At 44.0% G+C, this 27981-nt stretch overlaps 1 protein-coding gene across 9 annotated transcripts in view; it reads left to right on the forward strand.

Annotated features, from left to right (window-relative positions):
* The window catches only part of ACACA (acetyl-CoA carboxylase alpha), a 146114-nt gene that overhangs the window by 74876 nt on the left and 43257 nt on the right, over window positions 1-27981 (forward strand). For all 9 annotated transcript variants that reach the window (XM_075771715.1, XM_075771716.1, XM_075771720.1 and 6 more), the window contains 10 exons: window positions 2185-2226; window positions 2833-3048; window positions 3567-3722; window positions 5559-5762; window positions 8184-8339; window positions 8949-9095; window positions 21210-21479; window positions 21828-21925; window positions 23193-23313; window positions 23754-23864. In XM_075771715.1, coding sequence (XP_075627830.1) covers window positions 2185-2226; window positions 2833-3048; window positions 3567-3722; window positions 5559-5762; window positions 8184-8339; window positions 8949-9095; window positions 21210-21479; window positions 21828-21925; window positions 23193-23313; window positions 23754-23864 — 1521 coding nt within the window. The remainder of the gene's footprint in view (window positions 1-2184; window positions 2227-2832; window positions 3049-3566; window positions 3723-5558; window positions 5763-8183; window positions 8340-8948; window positions 9096-21209; window positions 21480-21827; window positions 21926-23192; window positions 23314-23753; window positions 23865-27981) is intronic.

Consider the following 27981-nt stretch of genomic DNA (forward strand, 5'->3'; position numbering starts at 1 on the left):
AAGGAAAACTAGTTTACAAATCGGCAAAACTAGTATTTGAACAAACATGGGTATCACCATATGGGAATCGCTGCCCACAGTACAGGCATGGGTGTGTGTCAGTCAATGGCTTATGTAGGAAACTGGACTCTTTGGAGAGGTGTTGGGACCTTAGGCAAGAAAGTCCAGGCTTTAGATCTAAAAAAAAGGAAGTTTTAGAGAACTGAGCTGATACTTGGAGAACAAAAAAATAGAGTCTATGAATAAGGACTTTAGTATGTGTCAGTGGTCAGAAAGGAGGCAAAGAATAAAAGGAGTCATCACAAAAAGTTTTCCCTGCCCTGCTGTTTAGAGCGACGGACTGCTTAGGATGCTCCTAGTTCTCTAAGCCAGAGGAGGCAGCATGGTATGTCATCTGTTTGCAAAGTTTGTAGAGTACCTCTGGGATCTTCTGCCGGTGTCAGTCTCTATTACTATCTCCTATTCTATTCCGTTTATTACTGGACCAACTATTAACTTAGCCAGGGCCTGGGCTTGGGTTTGTTTTTGTTTTAATTACAGTCTATATAATTAGTTCCCAGCATGTTGAGGTAATAGAGAGTTGCTCCAGCAAGCTTCCAATTTCCTCATCTCATTAGGTTTTTAACGTGATTATTAGTATAATAATCAACTATGATGATTTCTGTTGTAGCTTTTCACATTCTGTGGTTTGCAGGGTGTCTTGATTGGCTAATTTAGGCAAATTATTTTGATTGTCTTGATGATGGTTGGTTGATTAGAACACAGCAGGGGTATAATTCTTCTGCCTAGGAAATGGAGCACTCTTTTGGATTTTGGTACCAGAGCACTGAGAATTTTTGTGTGTGTGCACATCTAATTATTATATTTGCCCACAACAGTAGTCAAATGCCTTGAAAACAATTACATTAGTGATGGAATGAGCATGGATGGTGTTAGGAGAAACTGGCAGCGTGCAGAGGAGGACAGGTAGGAGGGATTTGGAAGAGGAGTGAGGAAACATGGCAGTGGTGGTTTCCTTAGAGTAGAGCTGATGCTCATCGGCTCACCTAATATGCCCATTGCCTGAACTTTCAGGCAGGATTTCTTGTACCGATGGCTAGTCTGGAAGACACACTCCAGGCAAGCACAAGCTATTTTGCTCAACTGAGAGTCATCAGGTGAAGTTCTGGGGACTGTTTTTTATAGGAGGTAAGGAAGATGACTAGCTAGAGCTTACTCCTAGCCTTAAAAGCTGTGTTGCTCGGTGGAGCCTTGTACTCTGTCACCGTGCACTGGTTGTTGCGCTGAATCAAGCTGGGGTCAGAAGTCTTTCATTGATAGCGAAACGTGATTCAGAAATTCAGTGACTCCAGGTCAGACACCTTCTTTTCTTCGTAAGGCAATTCTGGCAAGTTGTGTCTGCTCTCTCAGGTCACCTTCAGCATAAATGGCTGGGTTTCTTCTGTTGGTGCGAAGCGTTCACAACAGTTCCTCCACCCAGTACAAGTCCAGTTCCACGGAAATGAATGGCTTTGCTCGAATGGAACTGGAGGGATAGGCAGAAGGATGCTGTCTAGTCTGTCATCTTCTAAGACACGTGCAATGTGCCACAAAACTTCAAAGCCCTTACAGTTTGCTAGGGTTTTATCTGTGCAATCAAAGAGAAACCTAATCATGTTTGGGGGATTTTTGTAGAGTACTAATACATGAGAATAAAGTTATTTGACTACAATTCATAGTTTTCCTTGGGAAGAGAGTATTTCTAGCAGTAACGGTACGAAGGGAGCTATGGAATACAGATCACTGTTTTGTGTACATCTGCTCACATAATGGAGTGTTAATATCATTGTATGGCTCCCAAACACTCCCACAGTAATCATAATCATAATAGAACTAGAAGACATTTCCTACTACTGTCTGGATGGTTCCATGTTGTTGTCTGTTAATAATTCACAATAATAATCAAAAGCCAATCAAGTAGCCTCTGTGGCGTTAGCAGTGAAGACGGGTTTACACTACCTCTGCTGACTTCTTGAGGGTAACTTGATTTTCCACCATCCTTCGTGATGTTGAAAAAGTCGCTTGTAACAACTTCTGTCATGTCCTCTGCTGTGGTGCTACCCCGGGTCTGGCCCGTGAGCACTCTGGGTAGATCAGGTGGCTTGCTTTTGGAGGGCTAACATCACTGTTTTTATTTTCAAACAGAGAGAATTTCCAAAGTTCTTCACGTTCCGTGCCCGGGATAAGGTAAGTTGTATCTTCTTAATACTTTTCTTTAAGTGTTGGCTTTATCCTTCTTTCATGTAGCTGTTCCTTGCCAGTCTAAGAGGGTGGGAGCCCCTTCAGCCCAGCGGCACTGCCTAGTGCAATATTTTCCTCCCTCGCTAGGCCAGTTGTCCGCACACGCAGCAATTGCTGTCAGTGGCAGTGATGAGTGTCTGATACTTGGGGATAAAAACTTGTGCAAGTGGAAGCCTGACCAGAAGCTTCTGCTCACACAGATTTTAGTCGCGGTATGACGAGGGAGTGTTGGAAGCAGCACGGTGATTCAATACCAAAGTTTCTGGCTTCTGCGAAAGGCAGGGGTTGGGGAGGTGAGGTTGGGAACTTATTGGTTTGCAGTTTGTCTTCTGCTCTCAGTATTTCAACAATTTCACCACAGCTCTTAGTGCTAAGGATTCTGCCTGAGATAGAAAATTCTGGGTTGGATTCATTTTGATTTTTATTTTTTTAATTAAATATGACACTTCATAAGGGGTGTTGTCTAGTTCTTCCCATCCTCAGCATTTCAGCTTCATAACCCACCTTCCTCTTTTAACCCTTTTCTACCTGTGTGATGCTGGGTGCCTCTAGTTCGAGGAAGACAGGATTTACCGTCATCTGGAGCCAGCTCTGGCTTTTCAGCTAGAGTTGAACCGAATGCGAAACTTTGATCTCACTGCCATTCCATGTGCCAATCACAAAATGCATCTCTACCTGGGAGCAGCTAAAGTTGAAGTGGGAACAGAAGTGACAGACTACAGGTTCTTCGTGCGGGCCATCATAAGGCATTCTGATCTGGTTACCAAGGTGAGTTTTGTCACCCGCGCGAGGTCTCTTTCCAAGACAGTGTATGAAATGCTAAGTCACTCTAGGAACCTGTGTGCAAACATATTACCTGTGTAGTGGGGGGGTGTGTCCTCTCCGCTGGTGTTGGCTCTGCAGAAGCATGTCTTCGAAGGCCTAGTGTTCCTGTGCTTCAAGGGATTGTTCTGTGGCCCAAGCGGATAGTCAGAAATCCTTCATTTTGAGGCAACAGTTGTTTCTCTGTGTTTCTCCTGCAGTACTGCAGTAGTGGTTTGCCCTGTCTGGTTTCGGATTTATGCTGACCTAACTAAGCGAGGGCACAGCTGAGCTGGGCATATGAATCCAGGCAGAGGAAGTACTGGCTCTGTGATTGTGATGAATCTGTTTTGGGGTCACACATCCTGCTGAAACTAATGTAACCTATCGTCTCAGTCAAGTCTTTCTGCAGTTTTTCAAACACTGTATTCTTGGGCTGTGATTTTTGAGTAGAAAGTAAATTATTTGTTGATAATATCTGGCAGGAAGCGTCCTTTGAGTATCTGCAAAATGAGGGAGAGCGATTGCTTTTGGAAGCCATGGATGAGTTGGAGGTGGCATTTAATAACACTAATGTCCGCACTGACTGCAATCACATCTTCTTAAATTTTGTGCCTACTGTCATCATGGACCCGTCAAAGGTATGGTCTCTTCCCTAGCTCTGAACTGTTGTTTTTTCTTGGGCTTGACTCAACAGAATGAAATGGTTTGTTGGTGCCTTTTATGCTATGTAAGTGCACCTATGGATTGAGTACGTTTTAATACCATTTGGTGAATGACGTGCAGTTTCTACTAGCCATTTTATAGCAGAAAGCACAAGAAATTGGGGACCAGTATTAGAAGGGTTACACGACGGTTGGTTTAGTTACTCTACCGATACTGGAGTTATGCTTTTCAGTAAAGAAAACAGAGTCACTAATAACTAATGGATGTCTCTAACTCACAATTGCTTGTTGAGCTGCTAAACCAACTTCTCGTCAAAAGCAGAGAGAATACTTTTTAATTTAGGTAGTTAAGGCAAGCAATTAGTTTGCTTCACATTAGGAACTTGTTTGGCAGTGAGGAAGGGAGAAAGCTTTGTCTTTTCTTCCAGTCTATGAATAAATATTAAATGTAAGTTTTCAGAACTAGCAGAGCTCATGTTTTTAGTAGAGTAACACTGTCCTTCAGGCAATGCAGCTCACCTCCTCTGCAGAGTATTAAAAATATGTTTTGTATTTGAAACTAAACTTATTTTTTCATTATGTGTTTGAGAGAAACAATTTTAATAAGGAAATAGCTTTAAATGCTCTTCTGTTTCTTACAAAAGTCCAGATTCTATCCAAATAAAATGTGAGATAAATCATGAACTCAAAAAGAATTTGTAAATTCAGCTACAAAAAAGTGCTTCATTTTCATTCTCTGATACAAAACTAGAGATCAACATTATAAATAAATGAACATTAAGCTTTGTAGATGCATAAATGAAAGTGTTTAGGCATAAAGCATGTTTCTGGTTAGCAGAACCAGCACAAAGAAAGTCCCAAATAAACTGTAAAGGCTGCATTTAGTTGGAAATCAACATTCTGTTCATGATTACTGAAAGATGAGAGCTGACCTTTCCTTATGAGAATAACTGAAAGTTTAAAAAGATGAATTGGTTATCAAAATAAGTATCTCTTGCTTGCTGACTTTTAAATCATGATTAAAAATTGGGGGCTTAAATTGCTTTTGAATAAACCCTCTGTTGGTGCATCCAAAATCTTTAGTTCCCAGGAAGTTCAGAAGAAGCTGGGGTATTCAGCCCCTGGAAGTTAGGCTGCCCTCAAATGCGTACCGTGACTTTTCCCTGAGCTTCTGTGGAAAAGAGACTTTTTATTTTTTGAAAGAATATTAAAACCAGCCTATAAATTGCCTTCTTTTAATATGCGCTATTTGCCAACAGTAGTATATTATAAAGTTTAATAGAACACCAGAAGGCCAAGCTCCAAGTAGTAATTGCTTTGTTGATTTAAAGCACCGTACCGCATGTGTGGTGAAACATGATTATTGTGCATATAAGTGCTACATAACTGTTTGTCAAGAATTTCCCTTTCCCACGTTTTGTAGCTCTTAGCTGTGAGCTATGTCTGCAGGCAGAAAGGTAAATGAAGGGGAGGGCAGCAGTGGGCACGCTGTGCTTGGCTGGGGTGTGATGTCCCGGGAGGCAAAAGGGATGCGGATCCAGCACTGTCCCTCTACCTCAGCGGTCCCCAGGTTGAGTTCAGGTCCTGCCTCTCTCGAGGCACGTTGGGATGCGAACGAACAGGCCGCCGAAGTCCCACAACAGTGTTGGGCATGTGCTGCTGCTAGGTGCTTCCATTTCTCCTCTCCTGCGATGTTCTCCCCACACGCTGGGGTGCCCCTCTGAGCAGGACCTCACAGCAGTGGGGTGGAGGAGTGGCAAAGCAGTAGATGTGTCCAGGAAGGTGAGAGAAATTATTCTTGTGTGTTTTAAGATCGAAGAATCCGTGCGGAGCATGGTGATGCGCTATGGGAGTCGCCTGTGGAAACTCCGCGTCCTCCAAGCCGAGCTGAAGATCAACATTCGTTTGACACCGACTGGGAAGGCAATTCCCATTCGTCTCTTCTTGACCAATGAGTCGGGCTACTATTTGGACATCAGCCTGTACAAAGAAGTGACAGACTCCAGAACAGCGCAGGTATGGTTCCGTATGGCTCCGCAGGCTGATGAGCAGATTATTGGGGGGGGGGGACACATTAGACCCGATAAAGCTCTTCTGTGATTTGTGGTGTTTTCAGGTAATATGAAATTGCCGTTCAGCTTTGCCAAAGGAAGAAGAATGTAAAGATAATTTTGCAATAGGCGTGTAGGCGTGCAAAATGTAATCAATTATGTAAAGTGCATATCTTCTAATTGTTTTGTACGTACCTTCAGTCATTTGTACATCTGTTTTCCTCTGTGGCAGAGTGCTCAAAAAAGTAATAGAAAAGTAATCACTGTTGGTGCTCATCCTGTAGGTCGTAATAAAAAATATTATTAATTATACGTTTTCCTGAGTAGATAGAGAAAATCTGTGAACTTGTCTTTTAAATTCTAAAGATATGGGGAATGACCTGGGTAGGATGATAAAAATTATTGAAGGTGCTTTTATATCATTTTTATGAAGCATAATGGGCTCCTTTGTAATGGTTGTGGCTATTCTGGTATTTTTGCTTTTCATGGGATAGGAATAGTGTGGTTAATGGAAATACCTACATATGCTAAAATACATGGAGCATAGGAAGCATGAAAAATATTTAAATACAGAAATGTTTACATCTCCCTCTGTAATAATCTCTCTGCCATGCAGTAGTAGCAGCAGAATAAATCATTTGGGCACTGCTAATGTTGAACACAAAGTGCTGAATCACCTTTTCTCCCCCTCTTCTCCATTTAAATTTTTCCAGCAAGCTGCCTGGCCGTACAGTCTGTCCACTTCTGGAGATCCTAGAACAGATAGTGTCTGTATGTTTTACTTCACTTCTGCCTTTGAGTGGAGATGAGGAAAGAAAAGGACATTTTAATAATCTCCAGTAGCTGAGCTGAACATTTGAGTTTTGTTAGTCATTTGTGAAGGTCACCTTGCCTCTTGAGCTCAGTCTCTGATGAGCTTCATGTTTTTAAAGCTAGGAGAATGCGCTTTTCGCAGCTTTTCCAATATTTGATTTTTTTTTTTAATTTGACACCCCACTCCCTCGATATTAAACCAGTTCTATTAAAAAATCATACTGATAGGAATTATTTCAATTAACTCTTTGAGTAGTTGGGAGGAAGGTTTGTCTTAAACTAATACCTTCAAACTTTGTAAGAAACTGTTAAATCTTCCCCCTCATGATGGAGGTTTATAGGACGGGTTCAGATCTATGTGGTTTTTCCTGTGTTTTCAGAGGGCGATTTTGAACTTGGAGAATTCTTTTAAAAAAAAAAGTCAATGACCATTGATGTGCAGGGTGCTGGGCACTTTCATGACTTCTGAAGGATGGAAGAAGAGATTCATCATGAGAGAATGACCCCGATCTCTTGTTTCACAGTTTCTGTGGTAGTGAGCAGTGATGCTCTGTGCTGACTTCTCCAGTTCCCACAGAACTGCTCAGAACCTTTCCAGGGATTTGAGGAGAATGGGGCCCCAAGTGCAGAAACAGATCCTAACCCAGGCACTGTCACTAATACTTGTTACCCTGAATAAGTATTTCTTCCATTGAAGAAGCTACTTCACAAAGCAACACTTGTGAAGACTGGAGAGAGCGTGAACTACAATTTTTTGATCTAAAAACTAAAGTAGGTTTTACATACTGAATTTTATCTTTAGTGAAATTCTTCAATTAAATCACCTTCGCTTAGAAAAAGATCTGCAGTTTGTAACATGAGATCTGATCACCATTCTGTTAAAAGCAGCCTAATCGTGTTGCTTCTGTCAGGCGTGTTTCTGTTAAGCAGCATTTGTGCAGCGTTGTCCCAGTTAAGCAGTGCTCCTCGCATTCCTTAGTTGAAATAGATTTCCTTCCGAGTCCTGGCTGAGTGGAATATATAGTGCCATGAAGCATGGCAGCTGATAATTCATGTTGCTACTCTGGGAAAATCTTTTAAACTTATAATATCAAAACTTCAAGCCAAATGACATATGCAAGTCTTGACCTAGCTTCCATGATCAGTCAGTGGAGATACGGATACCGTGCTGCTCGACTACATAAATAACAGAGTTCTCCTCCCTGCGCCCAGCTATCACAATCCATCGGCAGAGATACGGCGTCAGGGGAAATGCCGGTGGATGTGAAGTCATCTAAGTCACAGGCCTTTTTCTGTGGGGATGTGGCTCTGTTCACTTTGCTCTCTGCTGTGATATGATAATAAGTCAGCAGTACTCAGATCTGTGCGGTAATGGTCCGGCGCTGTCTCCAAAGGGTAGTAACGCATGATGAAGCACGGTGTTCCAGGATGTGCAAGTATTAACACATCTGCAGAGAACAGAAACAAGCCTGATCAGTCTGGAACAGCCTGATGATTTTTTTGTAAAATCTGGATGAGATAGGTGTACGGAACGAGTGGATTAAACTGTAATTGGTCGTGTTTTGTGCTGCAGATTATGTTCCAGGCATACGGGGATAAACAGGGACCACTTCATGGGATGCTGATCAATACCCCGTACGTGACCAAAGACCTGCTTCAGTCCAAGAGGTTCCAGGCACAGTCTTTAGGGACATCGTATGTCTACGACATTCCCGAAATGTTTCGGCAGGTAAGTGTTCTTAAGGCCCGGTGGGTTGTTCTAAACTTTGGTACCTGCAAAGCGCTTCTATCAGTTGCCGTCCTTGCTTGTCAGGGAAAGAAGTGGCCTGGAGTGGCTAACAGTGGTCCCCTGAGGTCTGTACAGCTATGGATTGAGTCTGCTTGGAAAGAAATGAGGAGTCCTGATACCCTGCTGCTGTATTTCCATTAATAAGTCAAACAGTAGAAGCTGAAATGTAAAACGTCTTGTGCTTCTTGTTTATGTTTCTTTGTTTTCCCACCCTGTTATCCAGCCTTCCTAGAGGGTTGGACAGGGCAGGGATGATAGTTCCTAGGATAGGACTCGTACATCCTTAAAGTATTAATGAGTTGCAGAATCGATTGTATATCTGATTTGCTGGTTCTATCCTGAATCACGTAATTTGCATTATGCTACTTTGGGTGAAATTGTGTTTCATGGATTAAATTCCAAAGTAAGTGATATCCACGAAACATTGTCAGTCAAACTGGGAAGAGGGACATTTCGGAGTGTTCTGTCTTGAATATTAAGTCACAGTGGAATGAGTAAAAATATTTGCAGATGATATTCTTAACAAGAATTTATCCTTTTATCCTCTAGTCTTTGATTAAACTCTGGGATTCTATGAACGAACATGCATTCCTGTCAACACCACCGCTGCCTTCTGACATACTAACGTACACTGAATTGGTGTTGGATGATCAGGGCCAACTCGTGCACATGAACAGGCTGCCGGGAGGAAATGAGGCAAGTTGCACTTTCTTTAATGCTACTTTTCTTTCCATGTCCTGCAGTGCATTGTGTTTTGGACTAGGTTTGACAATTGTAATGAAAATTTACCAGCCAGGCACAAAATCTATTCATTCAGTCTTTCACAGATGAAATCTCTCTCTTGAAAATGAGATTTTTGTTTCATTAAAAATTAATACCTTCCATACAATGGGTATTTTAACCTCCATAGTAAATGATGATTCCATTTCAAACCTGTGCCTATGCTGTTTTTCCTTCATAATTAAAAAGTGCCCATTCAGCTATTCCAGGTAACTGGGGTTTGTATTTGAGCAAAATATGTTTTACAAGACTAAATAGAAATGTTTTCATTTGCTTAAAAAAAAAAAAAAAAAAAAGAAAACCCAATTTTATGCTTTCCATTTAAATACTGGCCATGCAATGTTTGTGTAGCACACCGGCAAGGTGTGTGCAACATCCCCCTCTAGTGAAGGATTTACTTGAGACTAACGACCTGCTAATGCCGTCGGGATAATAGAGTTACTCCTTGGACTCGAGCAGGAGGAGGCTGTACTGTCGCTGGCGTGTCGTTACATTAGCGAGCCAAAGGTTGCAGCATTGAAATGACTGGAGAATAAAGCTAACTAGTAGAAGATGTGTTAATTTTTGTTTGCCTAGGCTGGGTGGGATTCAGTAAGCGACTGTTCCTACAGGAATTTAAATTTGAATAGTTCTAAGCGGTGACCATAATTTATTTTTTTTTCTTGGCATCATTGAACTAGCACCATCCTTTTACTAGGTATGGAACTTAAGATTTGCAAAAGCTCTGTTCAAAAACAAGAATAGTGGTGAGAGGAAGTGTGGGTTTTCATCACTATTTACTGCATGTGTCTTGTCAGGGGAAGGTTTTGAATATAATGGTTTCAAACTGAACCTAATCAGTAAATGGTGACTAGGGGAGCACTACGTCCTTGTCTTTTGCTGGCCTATAGGAGAAATGTTTTAACTAGTATAATTACACCTGAAATGAGCTGTTCCCTGTGTTCTTAGCAAAAGCTGAGACTGCGGTGCTGTGGAGGCTTATGCCATCATCTTTCTCTCTTTCTCTGCTCTCATTCAGCGTTTGAGTGGATGGTGACTGGGGAAATAGCAAAGTCCCTCAGGGACGTAGCTCTGTTCTTGCTGAAATTACAAGCACAGAGCTGCCTGGGCATGAACATGTAGTGTTTACTCTGCCAGTATGAATACAAATAGTCTTATTATAAGAGATTCTGTACCCAAAGACCACCAAAAAAAAAAAATTAGGAGCTTTTTTTAACCCTTGCTACACTCAGTTGTGCTCAATCTGAAAAGAAATTTCATGGCTGTTGTGGTGTGCCTAGTGTTGTTATCTAATGCTCAGCCTCTGTGGCTGTTGCGCCGAGGGGTTGACTCACTGGCAAGCGAGATAAACAAGGGGAAAATATGATGTTCTCCCCACATTTTTCAGTCTGGCTGCTGAAGATTGCTTCTTGTGGAGGCATACAGCAGACTCTAACCTGCTTTTTGATGACTTCCCAGAAGCGAGGTGAGGGTGCTGGCCACAGAGGTGACATCCCAGCCCCAGGCCCAGGTCCTGAGGAAGCCTAGCGAGCGGTCAGACCGAGGAAGCGCTGTGCGTCCCCAGAGCGGCGTGCAGCTCGTGGCTGGGAGCACTGAACTGTCAGCCCGGCCTGGCTGCGGCTGGACGAGTTGCTGTAGGACCACGTGCAGCTGGAATGAGGTTTGAGGCTTTGGTATTGAATTCTGTTACCAATAGCCAGTGCAGACAATGGCGCTCGTTCACAGGTGAGAGCGGTCAATCGGAGGAAGAGGTTCCAGCAGCAGTCTGAAGGACAGCTGACATTCAGGAGGTGACGAGCTGCTGAGCAGATTCATTCCTCCGTGCTGCACTTTTATCTGGATGAGCTGACTTTAGGCTTTTATGGTTTAATTCATTCAGCTGAAGAAACAAATTTTCACAAACGGGCACTCGAGTTTCTCTTTCCAAAGAAGATGGCTGCGGGGGTGGAGAAGGAAGAGACAGGATGCTAGATAAATTCAGAGCATAAGCCTTTTCTTTGTTAAGGCTATAAGTGGATCCATCCTGCTCTTTTTGAGAATCAAGTCTGCGTAGCATCTGGGCAGAGAAATAACGCGTCTTATCTGCCAGGAAGCAAAGATCCTTGGGGTAATCCATCTATGTGGCAGTAGCTGGTGGTATTGCGTAGGAAGAGGAGACATGCCACAAGGAGCAGGAGAAAATATTAATTGGTTCTGCACTTCTTCCAGTGGTGAACCATTCTCAAAATATGGCACGTTTTGTTGGCTCTCTAAACTGTCTGAATTTGTTAAGGAAGAGTTTTGTCCTCAGATGGATGTATTTGACTTCAAAATGCCAGAAGCCCATATGCTCTGAAAATCATGTTAAAGGGGAGAAGATCCCTAAAGGCATGAGTACGGTGGGGAGGTCGAGGTTCCCAAGCTTTGCAGTGGCTTGGTAGCCTTAGTCAGAGTTTTCACTGCTTCGGTTTGTTCATATCCTGATAAGATGGGACTGCTTTGGGGTGCTGTGAGGATAATTTCATGGAATCGTAGAATGGTTTGGGTTGGAAGGGACCTCAAAGATCATCTAGTTCCACCCCCCCTGCCATGGGCAGAGACACCCTCCACTAGACCATGTTGCCCAAAGCCTCATCCAACCTGGTCTTAAACACTTCTAGGGATGGGGCATCCACCACCTCTCTGGGCAACCTGTTCCAGTGCCTCACCACTCTAACAGTAAAGAAATTTAGACAAACATGTTTCAAGAGTCTTTGAATTTTTACTTGCTAAGTGCTGGATATTATGTCCTACCACATTACTGCAGTTCTGGTAGTAATGCTTGATGGTCAGTGCCGAAGGAGCCTGTTCCGTGGAGCTCCAGAGGTGTGAGCTGTTCCCAGTTCAGAGGGGTAAGAGTGCTTGTAGGAATGTTCAAAGTAAGTGAGACGATTTTATTTATTTTTTTTTCCTAAAGCTGCTGGTTTTCTGAATCCAAAGTCTTTTGAGAGATTGTACATCATGTATTTTTTACTAAAGAGGAAATTTGTGTTGAAAACTTCTGACTGTGGTGAATATAGCTGCTGTTTTGTTCAGTTAGGTTCCTATTACTGTTCTACTTCTTTTAGATCAAAGACTTAAGCACAGGAATTCCCCGTGGCAAGTGAGTGCCTTACCGTCGTGGTATCAGCTGTTTGGAGGTAGGGCTTGTCTTTCCTGGTGGGGCTGCACTGCACAGTATGAACAATTACATTTTCTCTATCTGAAAAGGGGTCAAGACACTCTTCCTCTTACAGCATTCAGCTGAGCTGAGTGCCCTAATTGTTTTAGCTAGCAGGCGAAATTGAGAAACCAGCATAAAATCCAGGAGACTTGTGGTCAGTGTGTTCAGCTGGATGTCAACAACTGAAGTTACAATCCTTGATCTAATCCGGGGCCGAGCAGGAGCTCGAAGCTGGGGTTCTCTTGTCCGTGCAGAGTTTGGAAGTGGCGTTCTGGGCTAACCTGGCTAACCTGTCTGTGTTTTCAGGAAAATCTGTGAAATGGGAATTCTCAAGAACTTTCACAACACAAGAGGTTTTTCTCCGCTTAGCTCACGACCACTTCACGTAGCCCACCACCTCATTTGGCAGTAATTATCTCTTTGCTAGTAGTCTCAACAAAGAAGCCGAGGACTTAATGGACCGTGAAAATACAACTTGCTATTTATTCCTAGACAGTGCTTGCTGCTTCTGAGCAGAGGATCCTGTGTCTTGTCATGGCCACGCGAGGGAGCTTGCAGTGCTGCTGGCCCTGCGGCACAGAGGACATCTCTAACGGGGGCCTTTTTCCAGCCCCTCGTCCATTCAGTGCAGCCAGAGTTCTTCCTGAAGCACATCTGCTGCTTTGGACTGCAGACAGGATCCTGGATGTTGCCTGGAGCTTTCTGCTAGATGGTTTCTGTTCTCACCCTTCACGTTAAGCTTGTGAACTGTGTCCTGGTCTCTAGTTACTCCTCGTTTTGGTGGGGTTTTTTTGTTTTTGTTTCTTTTTCTTCTGGTGTGCGTGTCCTCTATTACTAGTCCAGCAGCTTTGACACCTCTGCTCACATGTGAGACTTGTACCATAGGGTTTCAGTAATCAACACCCTTGACAAGACTGAATGTGCCACACGAAAAACTTGAGAACAGTTTGTAAATAATTCTCAGAGCCAGCAGGTACGGAAGGGAGCTGAAGAAGATGGTATTTTATCAGCAGAACCAAATGCCGGTCGATAGCTCCCTTCTAATGGTCCTGAGTAAAGACTGACTAGACTTTGGGACAAATGGGGTATAATTTATTGTACCACTGTGAGCATACCAAGAACTAAGCACCAGAAGTGGATGCTCAGCCTGACTCCAGTCTCACTCTAAAGATAGACACAGACCGTTGAAATGTACAGAGTTTATATAGGTGGGAGGAAAAAAACCCACTTGTAGTTGTTTGTAATCTTAGACATTTTACTCTAAAATGTCGTTAAGAAGAAAATTTTAAGTTCATACCACAGCCTGGATGCTTATCTAGATTATAACACAAGACTTTTCTTCTAATTTTTTTAAAATAAGTGGAAGCTTTTTTTTTTTTTAGTAGCACAACTTTTGGTGTTTCTGGCAAAAATCTTCACTGGGCATGTTGGGTAGAGGTGCGTGATTGGGACTGGTTATGCCAATATTGGGAGGGATGGGTTGAAAGGATGCAGCTCCTCACCCTGTTTGGCATGGAAGCCTCAGGGTTTGCTCTGTGGTTACGTGGCTGTGCTGAAATGGAGAAATCTCTGGAAGAGTCCAAAATGGTGTGAACACAGAGGAGTGAACAGGGCTGGAGTTCAGAAGTGTACGGCAACTCACACAGTATTTAAAAGCGTGTTGGTTGCGGTAGCTCTGCTGAAGACACGACCTGTAATGTAGTGACACCCTCTTCAAATGCCCGTTGAAGACGGCTTTGTTCCGAAGATTAGCATATTAGCTGAAATCTTAGTGTGAAAAGGTAATTCCCTCAGCCTGCTGGAGAACTCAATATATTACTTGTCATCCTTGAGCTGGGCATTCTGATGTATTTCTATAGCACGTTATGTATTTTGACTACAATTTACCGTGATCCTCTGGCACTAGGACTGCACCATCCCCTGATAAGACCCAACTAATCTTCAAGGACAAGGAGAGAGTGAGTGTAAGGAGTGCCTGCAGCAACACCCCACCTTCCCCTTCATCTCGCTCTCGTGCAGCGTCCATGTAAAATGTGTCATTTTCCCTATTGGCACTAGATGTCACAGTTTTTCCTTCTCTGTAGCATGAGGATCAGAAATAATCCGTGATCGGAGCTCTTAGGTGGATTGTTGGCAGGCACCCTTTCTTGGGAACGTGGGAAGGTTTGGCCAGGTGAAATTCAGGATGACAACGGGCAGAGGGCTGCCGAAACTCCGCTTTGGCAGCTCCCTGGATTGCCTGGGGCTGAAAGATGTAGCTAATGAATTTTACACAAGCAAAGCTTAATAGTTGAACTGCACGTTCTGCTTTGTCACCCTGTGTTCCTACATTTTATGACAGGCACGGGTTATTAAAACATCCGCTGGGCGACTGATGGTGGGTGGTAAGTACTTGAGAAAGAGCAGAGAACGGGTGATGGTGAAGTCAGTGAATTAACGTGACGGTGAAGGAAAACACCCGTGCATCTTCTCCCCCTGCCCCAGCCCCACCACTAGTTTTCCCAGAGGTTACTGTAAAAATAGTTGTTTCTCTTTGGGTTTCCCAACCCTTCTTCTTGGTGAGTTTTGGGAACAATCCTGACCTGAAGGCTCTTCTGGCAGCAGGAGTGGGTTTAGGTAACAGGGACGCTGGACAACTGCTTGTGCCGCACAGCAAGTGGTGTCTCCTCATCGGAAGTACTCCTGATGCGGTTTCGGAAGGCGATCCTCCTTTGGCAGAATAATTTTGGCCCCTATCAACGAGCTGCTCGGAGGTCACAGTGAGACGTGGGGGTGGGGATCAGACAGAGCACGTTTTGTCATGGACCAGAGAGTGTTATTTTTAGTAAAAAGGTGGAATGTCTTGTGACAAGTGGAATATAATACAAATTAAAAGAGGAGTCCCCCTGGCATCACTGAAAGTTAATTTTTTTTTTTCCTCACTTAGATGCCTAGGTGATTTAATGTAACTGGAAGAGTAGCAGGTGTGTGCGTGGGAGGACGGGACTGGCGGGGGGGTCTTTGGAGCTCTCTTGGAGTCAGGATGGATGGCCGCATGCTGCGGTGTACATGGAACACCTCCCTAGCTGAACAGTGCTTGTGTGGTTAAGCAGGAGTACTCTGTAATGCCTTGAATTGTTTGAAGGGTTAATATTCATCCAGCCCGGTGTCTGCAACGTGCTGTTTCTCACCGTTGTAGACACAGTGTCTCCCATGGCCAGGTTTTTTAAAAGGTACATGTATGTTGTAGCAATACTGGAAGTTCAAAATTTGAAGAGGCTTTCCTTGCAGAACCAGAGGTTATGAGCCTCTAACATACACGTTTGAGTTAGAATTTATCATCATTACGTAAAAGATGAGTTTTTGGAAGGTTATAAGAAAATTTTTAAAAAAATTTAAAAATTAATGTACTCCGATATGACTTGAATTTCATAATGCTGTCAAATACAAAATTTTAGTTTTGTTACCTTTCTTGTACTTACAAGTGCTTGCACAAAGACTTTTATTCTGTATTTTGATACATATGTTTGAATGTGTGCATATGGATAGTATCGATACTGTAGACAAAGTTCTTGCCTCTAATAAAATAACTTTCAGCTGAAGTTTTCAAGCCTTCCACTCTGCCTAGGGACAAGTTATGTACTGTTTAGTGTGGAAAGCTTCATCAAAAATGCTTTTGTTTTGGCGAGAAAGCTGGCCGCGTTGGTCACGGTTGGTTTTGTGGGTTTGCAGCAGGAACTGGAATCTGATAGAGAATCTGGTTTGGGTTCAGCATGATGCCCTTTGCTATCCCCAGGAGACACCGTGCACGCTTCGTACCTTGCAACACAGATGAGTGTGCAGTAAAAACTATTTTTCCACTGTCTTTAATGGGTTTCTTTGAGCTTTCCTTTTGGTGCCCTGTGTGCCCGTCCGCTCTCCCTGAAGATCAGCCAGCCTTTTGCTGCTTTGCTTCCTGGCTTGAGCGCCCCTTGGTGCGGTGCAAGGAACCGGGACAGGACGGACTGACGTCCCCTTCAGTCCCCCGCGCTGCAGGACGCCGGTTACTGAGCAAGCCTTTGTCACGTCTCATCCTGGAACCGTTTCTTCCCTTCTCTGATCCGCTTGGCCGCGTGCTGTTTGGAAGAGCCGTGCCAACGCGTGCTTGGCTGTGCCGCCTGCGACCACTGCTTTGATCGCTAAATGACACCTTGTTCAGAGCCAAGAGGAGAATGGAGGAATCCTGGGTTTTGGCACTCCACCCTTGTCAAGGCATTAAGTCTGCCTCTAGCAAACCACGTGCGTCTTGCCCATTTTCTGGCAGTGGTTCATGCTGAAGATAAAAATTTTACACCTTTTGGTCACAGTGTAAGTGCAGAGTCTGCCTGTTAGGTCTGAAGTTCCAGGCATCGGATTCAAATGATGAAATACCAAAGTTGCTACATCTGCATGGAGTAAAATCTCCGGGGGTGTCTTTGTTCCCTTTCTAAAACACACCTTCTCCGTGGCTATGCAGCAGAGTAATTTGGCATCCCGGGGTCAGTGGACACTGTTTTACCTCCCAAATAGACAGAGGTCACGAAGGGGGAATAAAGCACGTGTTCCTTCATTTAACAGTGTCGGAACGTGCGTGCACAGCAGGGCAGAAATGTGCTTTCGTTAATGTTCAGCTTTGGCATTTCCAGTGCTCATATGCTAGACTGCTACAACTGTTGCATTTCCTTTCTTATTATAACTTTTGAATGTAATAAATACTGATGTACAAATGTATTCATGGTTTATATAATTTTTTTTTTACATATAAAAGATATGATACAGATGCAGCAGAATGGGAACAAAACAAAATTGTTGTCAGGGTTCTGTAGGTTCGCTTGTCCTACTTGGAGATTTCGATACCCACATTCAGGTTTCCAAATTGGGATGTAAGTAAATAGAATGAAGCATGGCATAAAGTACCTAGGCTCACGTATCATCCTTGTTGTGAGAGAAGTAGAATAAACCCACGCAATCAGCATGGCTCAAGCATGGATGCTGTCTAATAATAAGCTGTTCTCGTTTACATCAGGTTTTGTCAGGTATGCTTCTCCAGGAATTACAGATCCTGCTAGAAAGAGACTTAAAAGCTCCCTCTGCCTGAGCACCAGTCACCATTTGCGTTGGCTTTGCTCCGTCTGGAGCCGGTTGTGCTTTCGGGAGCGAGACTGGGATCGGTTTCTTCCCCGTTCCCCTCGGTGCCTGTTGTCAACAGCTCCGGCTGCCACTAGCAGTCAATTTGTAACTGCATCAGTGTGTGTATTACTGTTCACATCGATAGCGCAATTAATGTTGAAGTCAATTTTGGTGTTAATTTTAGGCCATGATTAGTGTTGACACTGTGCGTCAGACGAATGGCATTTATGAGCACCATGAAAACGAACGTTAGTTAATATCGTGTTTTTACTATCTGTTAATGGTTACATTAAGCCCAAGCTCTAGTGGGAGAAGGTGTGTATAGAATTATATATATAAAACTTGTGTGTAATATATGTGTGTCATGCAATTCTGCATTGCTGGTGCTATTCAGGGAGCAAATGACATCTGAGCACTGAATCCTAATCACAGTTTGGAACATCAGAAATAATGATCACTTCTGATCGGAGGTTGTGAATAATTCATCTGGTTTGATTTTCACGTTCTGTCCAGTGATACTTTTCAAACCAAATGTGTTCCTACAAGAGAATAATGGTCCCACTTCTTATGGAAATACTGTGGCACAAATCATTTTGCCAACATAAAAACAGTTAAATAAGACTGTTCCTGCTTTTATTTTTTTCCTCCCTCTCTTCTTCATTCCTGGTTGTGCTGGAAATAGAGCTGTGGCGGGAGAAGCATTTCCAAACTGTGCTGGCTCTTAAGAAGAGCCCATTTTGAAGCTGCTGCCGCTTACCATCACCCATTATTGTTCTGACTGCTCTTAGGTGATTAGCTCAGCCTGTCTAATTAACCTGTGAACTTGCCATTTTTTTTGGCATGCTGCTGTTAACTTAAAAATCTCATCTCTTTTTTTTTTTTTTTCCTGAAATAGAAAGCAAAGCTATCCTCCACTGCCCATAAATTTAAACAGAATCTACATTGTTCATAGCAAAAAAATCCTTAGTTGTGCCCTGTGATTTTTATTACTGGCTAAATGGCACAAAACGCACTATGTATTGGGGAGGCAAAAAACCACACAAGGTAATAAAGTGATGCACTTTCATTTTTTGTTCTTAAACTGCGTATGGTTGCTCCATATTTATCAATTATAAACTGTTTTCAAGAGTGTGTGTTTACTGTGCCCTGGCTATATACTTTTCCCTATTCTACCAGTGAGTATTAACAAAAGAGGTTTTATTCATGTAGAGGATACACGATCTTGGGTTAGGGAACTGTTCCAAGACTTCTCTTAGAATCTGAATTTTCTAAACAGGAAATGCTTTTAATTTCCCTGGTTTTTGTACTGTCAAAAATCATCAGGCTGATGAAAATGAGGAAAATCTCTTACATCTTGATAGGCAAGATAGGCGGTGGGACCAGCCCTGGGTACTAACTGAGCCCCGGAGCAAGTGCTAATTCATCTGCCTTGCACGTGAGCTGATTTTACTTCCAGCATGTTGTGGTTATTGTGTAGGTTTCTGGCAGTGTCTTTCCGTGTTTCTATCTTGCACTTTACTGCGGTGACAAGTATTTAGCAAGTACAAAGCCTGAGCATTTCTCCTGTTGCTCCTCTGGCTTGCGTTCATCTGACGGTGCTTGGAGCTTCCTGGTGTGGTCCTGGCTGGTGGGATCAATGTAGCTGTAAGGAAACGACTACTTAGGCAAAAACCTGTAAATTAGTGTTACTCCTGTGGTATTTTGGAGGAAGTTCACAGTGTGGTTTTAAAAAGAATGTTACCTCATCTTCCCCATGGGTTTCTGTCAATAGCTAAAGCTGGTTTCCGAGGTGGTATCAGAAAGATTTGGCAAGTGCCCACTTAAAGATTTTAGTTATGGGGGGGCGGGGGGGGAAGCCTGTAAAATATGGTAAAGAGCTGAGCTGCAGTAGGTGACAGGGTATGGACGGGCATCCCTTATTTCTTAGAGGCTAATCTTGAAGCCTTTAACTTTGCAGACTTTTTTGATCTGCTGTTTCTAATAGCAAGCTTGCCTACAGTTGACAGTTAGAACAGAGACACAATATCCAGCCCTGACATCTCTTTTCTTTCAACAGTCAAGTCAGAAGAACAAAGCTTACTTTTCTTCTCCTTTTCTCACCTTTAGTCTTCCTTTTTCTGCTATGAAAGTCTGGCGATAGAGGAGCAGAAGTCCAAGGAACCCCTCTGGCTGTGTAGGTTTTAGTATGAATTAGGTTGCTCTTCCAGACTGGTTGTCCGTGTGACCCTGAACTCTTGGCAGGCACATTTGGTCTGTGTGCCTGACCAACAGCTGCATCCACTTGTTTTACAGCATTACAACTTTTCCCTTTAATTTTGCAATAATACTGGTATTTTAGCAAAGCATCCCAGACTTTTAGGGATTTATGCTCCTGTTTTTGAAACTGCTGCAGTATCTCTCTTCTCCAAACACTGCAGTTGAATGCGAAGATGTAACTGTAAATCTGCAAATATTCAGAGGCAAACAAATTAATCCCTTACGACGCATCAGTCAAAATAGCAGCGGAGGAAACAGAGACCAAGGAGAAGGTGAACTGAAACACCATCGTTCTGCTAACTTGCAATCTCAGCTCTTGAAAGGGGAGGTGGAAGGATCTGCCCATAGCCGCTTGTAATATTTTTGGATTGCTGCCTGCTTTACTTCCAATGACCCTTTGATTAATTCCTCTGCCTTTTTTATTTTTTTAATGAGCCTATTATGGCATATCTTATTGCAGATGCTGATTGGATCTCAACTGTGTATTGTGCCATTTTGATTTGGATTAAATGGCACATATCTATCTGCTGCTTCTCCTCTCTCCCCCTCCCGCTTTAGTTCATCATGTTCAGAATTCAGAGTCTCCACAATGAGAGTTTCAACCCTCCTGATTGCAGAGGATGTGCAATCGGCTTGAGGAATGTGTACTCAGAGCTTATGATCCTTGGGCAAGCGGAGACTGGGTGATGCATGTGGCTTTCAAGGGACGCTGCTATTTCCATCTGTTAATGGCATTCCAGGATGGCCAACTCCCTAGTGCAGCGATACGCGGCAGCTGAGAGATGGGAGATGCAGGGTACAGATGTTGCTGATCTCCATAAGATGGACCGGAAGAGATCATCCGCTGATTTTTAAAAAGAAAAAATATGCAGCAAAAAGCATTACTTATCCAGGCAGGTTTGGAAAGAAACTGCTGCAATATTTGGGAAGGATAAGGGAAGAGCCAAAGAAATGAAAGGAAGGACAGAAAAAAAAACCAACGGAGGTAGTTATGAAACAAAAGGATTATTAAAATGCAGGCAGGGTGAGAGAGAACCAGGGTGACGAGGTTCCAGGGTGATATCTGGGTAGCCTAAGCAGATGGCCGGGAGTCCCGTACAGCAGCACGGCCATCCTCACCCTGGGGGCTCTGACACACGGAATAAAGGCAGCACCCTGCGAGAGGGGCGTTTGCAGAATGTGCTTTGGACCTCTGACAAATCCCTGAGTGGGGAGAGGGAGGGCCAGTATTAGTGTCTTGGGTGGGAAGAGAGCAATGGAGGATGCGCTCCAGTGAGCATGGAAAAGATCGAGTCATGCCAGCTGCGCTCTGCGCTGGCACTGCGTGTCAGAGCTGCTGTTGTCGGAGTTCCCAAAGAAAATATACAAAGCGCAACACACATAAGAGAAATGGCCCCTGCGTGATTCCCCTCTTTCACATCGTGAAGATAAACATTTAGTTTTTGTTCTCTGCTCTTTGATTGCAGATTGGGATGGTGGCCTGGAAGATGACTCTGAAGACCCCCGAGTATCCAGAAGGCCGTGATATCATTGTCATTGGCAATGACATTACATACCGAATAGGTTCTTTCGGGCCTCAGGAGGACGTGCTGTTCCTGAGGGCTTCAGAGCTTGCTCGAACACATGGCATCCCCCGTATCTATGTGGCTGCCAACAGCGGAGCCAGGATTGGTTTGGCCGAGGAGATTCGGCACATGTTCCATGTAGCTTGGGAAGACCCAGATGACCCGTACAAGGTAAGGAGGCACAGGAAACAGAGGTGAAACTCTGCAGTAGCTCACAAAAGAATCTTATTTTTACACAGCCTCTTTTAATAGAGGTGAGGTAAACGTTTGCCAGACTGTTAGGTCCAAAGTTCTCCTTGGTATCGGACCTCTCAGGCAGAATGAGGTAGTGCTAAATGTTGAAAACATCCCTAGCTTTCACTGACCTCAGCTGGAGCTCTGATATTAACAGAGAGGTTTTTTTACTGCTATCTGGAATGAAATTGTGCTCCATTAAAACTTCCTTTTTGGAAGGAGTTATTTGGGATAGGGAAGGGACTACAGGTGGGAATGAGATGAATGAGCTGTTTTTCCCTCCAGGGATACAAATACTTGTACCTGACTCCTCAAGACTACAAGAAAGTCAGTGCCCTGAACTCAGTTCACTGTGAACATGTGGAGGACAATGGAGAGTCCAGGTAAGCGCAGACAGGTCAGGATGAAGAGCTTTGTGTTCATCCTTGGCCATACAAGGTGATGCATATCACGTCCTTTTCTTCAGCTAGGGCATTCTTTAGGACCCAGGTATGGAGAAAGCCATAGCTGTGCGTGGTCAGATCACGGAACAAGACAGTTAAAAGTTGCATCATGACGTGCCTTGTTTGAGGTGGTGCGGTGCTGACTCCTGCTGCCTGGGGGCCCAAGTCGTGACTGAGGGTCCTGCAGTGGTAAACCCTGAATGACCAGGACAGTGATTCTTGTCCAAAGACTAGCAGTCTAAATTTTGAAAATTACTTTTCAACTAGATTCTGTAGAAAGGATAAAATTCCTGAGTGAAGACTAAGCCCTCTGTGCATTTTGACGGGTTGGGCTGCTGCACTAAACTGCCTTATAGCCTGTGGCTTTCCACACACCTCTACTCTAGGTGTCTGCATCTTCCCAGCTACGCCCCAAAGGTAGCACCTCTGAAAAGGAGGTGCAAAGAAGTTTTCAGAGCTAGGCTGCAGCTGTAGTGGTGCTCCTGGGCAGAGGGAGGAGGATTGCTCAGGAAGGAGAGAAAAAAAAAAAAAAAAAAAAAAGCCTAATGTGGAGACTGGCACGCTCTGCAAGAACAAAAGGATGGTGCTGGATGCAGGGACGTGTGCATGCCTGCGTGCATGGTGGGGAAGCTGGTGGCTCTCTTCAGTGAAGCACTTAAGCACATGCTCAAGTACTTTGCTTAGCAAGAGCCTAGTGGAAAAGATAGAAGCTAGCCTGAGAGCCCTGGGTAAGAATCATAGAATTGTTTTGATTGGAAAAGACTTTTAAGTTCAAGTCCAACCATTAAAGAAGGGACCATGCTGGGGAAAGAAGGCATGAAAGAAGAAAGTCAAGAAAAGGTGAGCGCCTCATTATAAGCTCTTGTTCTGTTTCTTTTTCCCGTTGGCTACATTCTCTTCCTTTCTTGCCCTTTTTCCTGTAATCAGCCTGCTCCTCACATCCTGTGAGAATGACAGAAGAACACTTTCATTCCTCTCCCTGGGCGTTTCCTCTTTGCAGTGCTGCTTTAGCTGCTCGTACGCAGGACTATTCCGTGGCGTTCAGCAAGGCTGCAGAATGAGCCCGTGTACAGGTCCTGGCCGGGTTTTATGCACGTTACTCTTTGGAGCCGTAATGATATTTAGTCACTTTTCATTTTCTTCGTAGCAAACTGATTCAGCAAATCACTGGACCTTGTGACTCAAAGGCTGTATGTGTCTCCCTCAGGTATAAGATAACAGATATTATTGGAAAGGAAGACGGACTTGGAATAGAGAACCTCAGAGGATCTGGCATGATTGCTGGAGAATCATCTTTAGCCTATGAGAGTATTATCACCATCAACTTGGTAATCCCCCACTGCTTTCTATTCTTCAAACCGCACTGTCTGTTTCAGCTAAAAATCCTGCCATGATATCCAGAAGGTACATCTGGGATCAGACTTCTGGTTGATGTGAATTGGCTCTTGTGGGCTTTGAACAGCGCTACTTACACCATTACAGGGCTGGGTCCCTTTCAGACTAAGTTTAAAACACTTTTAGAAAACAGTCATTTGGCTTCACATTGCTTGTAAGTTGCTGCTTCTCTTTTTTTAAATAAAATACACGTATGTTCAGATACTGTCTTTCACAAAAAAGTAAATTCTGGGGTTTTGCAGTGAGGGGAGATTTTATAGCCTTGCAATACAAACATGCCTACTTTTATCAAGATGCTTGAATCAATAGGTCTTGGCTGTGTGGTAAGACAGAAATCAATGTGATTTTTTTTTTTAATTTTTTTTTTTTTAAGGTAACATGTCGGGCAATTGGAATTGGGGCTTACCTTGTTCGGCTAGGTCAGAGGACGATCCAGGTTGAGAACTCTCATATAATCCTGACCGGCTGTGGAGCTCTCAACAAAGTAAGTTCTCGCATTTCAGTCTTCAGAGCTGTGTGAATGGAGTTGGGGTTTCTGTAAGTTCTGCCGCCACTATACCTGTCATTGTGCTTGGTCCCTTTTGTTTTCTCCCTTCTCGGGCTCCTCCTGGTCAAGGAGGAGAACTGACACAGGGCAGCAAATGTTCATGCTTTTGCAGTCTTTCTTTTTTCTTTTCTCTCTGCTCAGAAAGCAGTCCTTTCATGCACCAGTTTTCCTTGACAAGAACATCGTGTTGACAGCCAGAGGCACTGTTCCCGGCATCCTGGCTGGAGACGGGCAGGGCACCTAGGCAGAACCGCAGATTTAAGGGCTTGAGCATGAACCAGGTGAAGAGGAAGAAGGAGAAGCAGCTTTTAACTTAGGTTGTGTGCATTGACTAATGGACAGAAGTGGAGAAGCCCACCGGCTGGGCAGCATCTTCTCCTACCCACTGTGTGCTGCGATGGAGGAAACAGGGCTGTTTCCAGTGTCTGGAAGACTGTATTTCAAAACACGTGTGCCAGAATCACCCCCAACTATCCAGCTTTGCATTAATACCGGGGGAGCACTGAGGCAGTGTGTGGACGGTGATTGTCCAGGGGTCAGACCTGCTGGAAATCTCAGCTGTGGGGGCAGAGAGGAGTAACTCAGGCTATAAGAAAACTTACTGCTTTCGCTACTAAAGTGGCTCTTCTTTTTTTTTTTTTTTTTTTTTCTTTCCCCACCAGAGGCGGTTTTTCTCCCTTGCTGCCCCAAGCCTATTAATATCACAGCCTCCAGCTCCTTGTCTGTAGCAGACACGGCTCACAGCCGACTCCGCTCTTGTCCCTCTCACTGAGGGCTTTGTTTACGTGGGAGTTAGGATTGTGCGGGCGCGAATGCCCTTCCCCATTGTGCAGCTTTGTTCTCAGGCACTCTCCAGCACCTGGGGTGGTTGTGCTTCATCGCAAGCTGCGTTTCAAGGAGTGCCTGCCTGACAATGGGAGATAAAAGGAAAATAGTCTCTCGTTGAATTATTCCCCTGAATAAAGGGGGCTCTGCAGAAAATGAAGCATTGATCCTATCAACTCTAGGATGCAGCACCCTCAGTTAGATCTCTTACACACATCACACACACCTGCATCAATGGAAGGAAAAGAGGCATTTGAAGATCCATCCTTTAAAAAGAAATTGAGTCAGTTTAGTGCTTGCTGAAGTGGAGTAAGTTGCCTGGTTCCAGCTGTCATTTGTTGGGCATCGGGGCCCTGCAGAGTTTCCCAGATGGCAGGGCCAGTCTGTTCAGTCCTGCTCCTCCGCTCTCTTCTTTCCAGATTTAACCGTACTCTCTACCCATGGAGCAAATGTTTGTTTTTATAGGACTAATCTCGCTAAATTTTAGGCACTTAAAAAATTAAGGATTTAGTCTAAATTAAGCACTGGCAGAGGGCAGGCATAGGCAGAAGGAGATGCTTCTCACTCCTGGATGTTGTGTGATGTGCCTTGCCAGTTCCTATGAGCTTCGTCTTCCAGTCCCTGCAGTTCTGGTCGGAGCTTCTGGAATGGATCCATACTTTTGTGCCCCAGAAGTACATCTGAAGTGGTGAAATGATGTCCAGTGCTAACCTGAAATGACCAAGCTCAGTCCAGTTGAGATCTTAAGAAGGGTGTGAAGCGAGCGGTGAATGCTGATGCGTTTGCATCATCCTGCTATGGAGATGGTATCTACTTCAGACTTAGCCTCTGTCTCCTGTTCTTACATGTAAACTGTTAAACACTTGGCCCTTGAATTCAGATGGAGAGTTTGAATTTTCTTTTGGCTAGAAGTCAGGTCATTATCAGCCAGGGGCCAATTAGACAAAGTCTTCCCTTGTAGGAATGCAGGGGCTGTTTGGGCATGATGTGTGATGTGTTCTTGTTCATTCACATGAATAAGGCTCCAGAAGGGTCTGATGGTGGAAACCTATTGTGGCTCTTCTCTGTGGAGTGAGTGAGCCTGGCTGCTTCTTGTTCCCTTAGAGTAGACGGTGAGAAGAGCCCTGTGCAGCGAAGTCGGTGCTTTACTTCGTGGGAATTAGAAGGTCAGGGTCTTGAGGGAAGATCATGACTGAAACAGAGATAAATAAATGGAAACTGCTACCTTGCATGGCAGTTGGAACTGAATGTTTTCTAACACAGTTGCATGCAAATACTCCTTTAGTTTTTCCCAATTACATGTCAGAGATTTGGGACAATTTTTTTCCATCGTTAACTTTCAGCTCCTGTCTTCACAGAGGATGCTGTACAAAGCTTACACGTAGTCTTGTGTCTGCGTACGCATCTTCTTCAAAATGTCTCCTCTCTGCAAGAGGAGAACGTGCAGCACAAAAATGTTTCTGCAGCAATGGAGACAATTAGGCTTTCAGAGAGCAGGGAGGTGTTTTCTGGAAAGTTGTTTGATTTTTTTTTTATTATTATTATTTTCTCCTGTGAAATACTGGATTATTTTTAATTTACAGGGGGAGCAGAGGGGGACTGTGACAAACATTCGGTTCCAGCAGATCTGTTGCTGGTCTTGTTCATTATCGTTATGTAAAACTAGCCTGAGGGTTTAGGTGTAGAGGGAAAGGTCCAGCTGCCAAAACCAGACTGTAACCTATAACTTAGATGATGAGCTCAAGGTCAATATCATTTCTAGCTGAAGCTAATGTTTGGTTCTGGAGGTTGACTGATCACGGGCTGGCTGTTCAGTGCATCCATGTCACTGCTATGTAAGGGGAGAGACTCGTCGCCGTGAGACACCTGATATCAGGCAGGTTTAAGGATTCTCTCGGCCCCATTGCCTGTCAGGGGCGACGAGGAAACTGCACGAGAGCTGTACGAGGTTTCCCTCTGCTCCTGATGAAGCTGTCTTTGTTTACAGCCCAGACCGACGGGCAGGGGAAGGACCTGGGGAAAAGGTGTGATGCTCTGCGCGTGGGGCACCGGGGCTGCGTTTCATCCGTACCCCTTTTGTCTTTACCATTGCGTTTCAGCAGGGGGTGGAGAGGTGGAAATGACATTTCATTCCTCTCCTGTGAGCGTGTGCGCGCGCCTGTGCTGAGCCCGCTGACCCCCCTGAAAATTGAAATAATGATAATGCGCGTCTCCTGACTGCATCAAAGTATCAGCACATCAAAAGCCAGGAGGCATGAAATGCAAATGATAAAGTGAAAGCAGATGGATTGTGCATGATCGCCTGATGCCCAATGAATTTTAAAAGGTGCTGGTTCACATGGGGAGAGGGGCTGAAATAAACACGTTATCCCTGCAATTTTTTTTTTTGTTCTTGCCGCTCACTCCTGACAATATTTTTTCACACTTCAGCGAGCAGCCACTCCATCTCTCTCCCTCCCTCTCCCTCTCTTTCTCTCCCTCTCTCTCTTTCGCTGTCTACCTCACACACGTCTCGGGTCATGTCGCCGCAGCTCCGGTGGAAATAATAAGATATAAACCACGAGGTTGTTATTTGCATAGAAATAGCATGGAGCCCCAGGCAGCATGGGAGAAGGACACAGAGATCATTTGTCTAAAATTTTAATGAAAACTTTTGCTGAGGCAGAGATTTTTTTTTTTAACTTTCCCTGCCTCCCCCTTTTTCTACCCCCATACCTTCCTCCACCTCCCTAACTCCCTCTCCTCGTCATAAGCTAAACATGGTGCGATTTCATATGAGATAGGTGACGTGCTGCCGCCGTGCATTCCATTGGTTTTCTGTTTAATAGAGGTAAGGCTGAAGAGCCCAGCACTCCCAATTTATGCATTGCTTATATGGTTCAAGCTTCCAGGAGTACATTTCATTGCAGGAACATCCTCACAAGGGTGTTACCAAGTCTGTTGCTGACCTGTTTTTAATTAGTTTGCTCCTCCTTGTCTTTTGTGTTTAAAAGAAATCCTGTCTTTAAGACTGTTTTGCTAATGTAAACAAATAGTGGCTTTCAGTCACATTTTCTCTACAGATATGTGTTCCAGGCTTTTGCTAAGGGAAGCCAGATTTAGCAGAGATTTTCAAGAACCGGTACTAACTTGATACACCTCGGTTCATTATTTAGATGTTCAACCTCGTATCTCAAACAGTTCATTTTCTGAGTGACGATGAAGAACTGTCCCACACGCTGCGCTTCAT

The sequence above is a fragment of the Balearica regulorum genome, chromosome 19 (assembly GCF_011004875.1).
Source record: "Balearica regulorum gibbericeps isolate bBalReg1 chromosome 19, bBalReg1.pri, whole genome shotgun sequence".
NCBI classification, from domain to species: Eukaryota; Metazoa; Chordata; class Aves; order Gruiformes; family Gruidae; genus Balearica; species Balearica regulorum.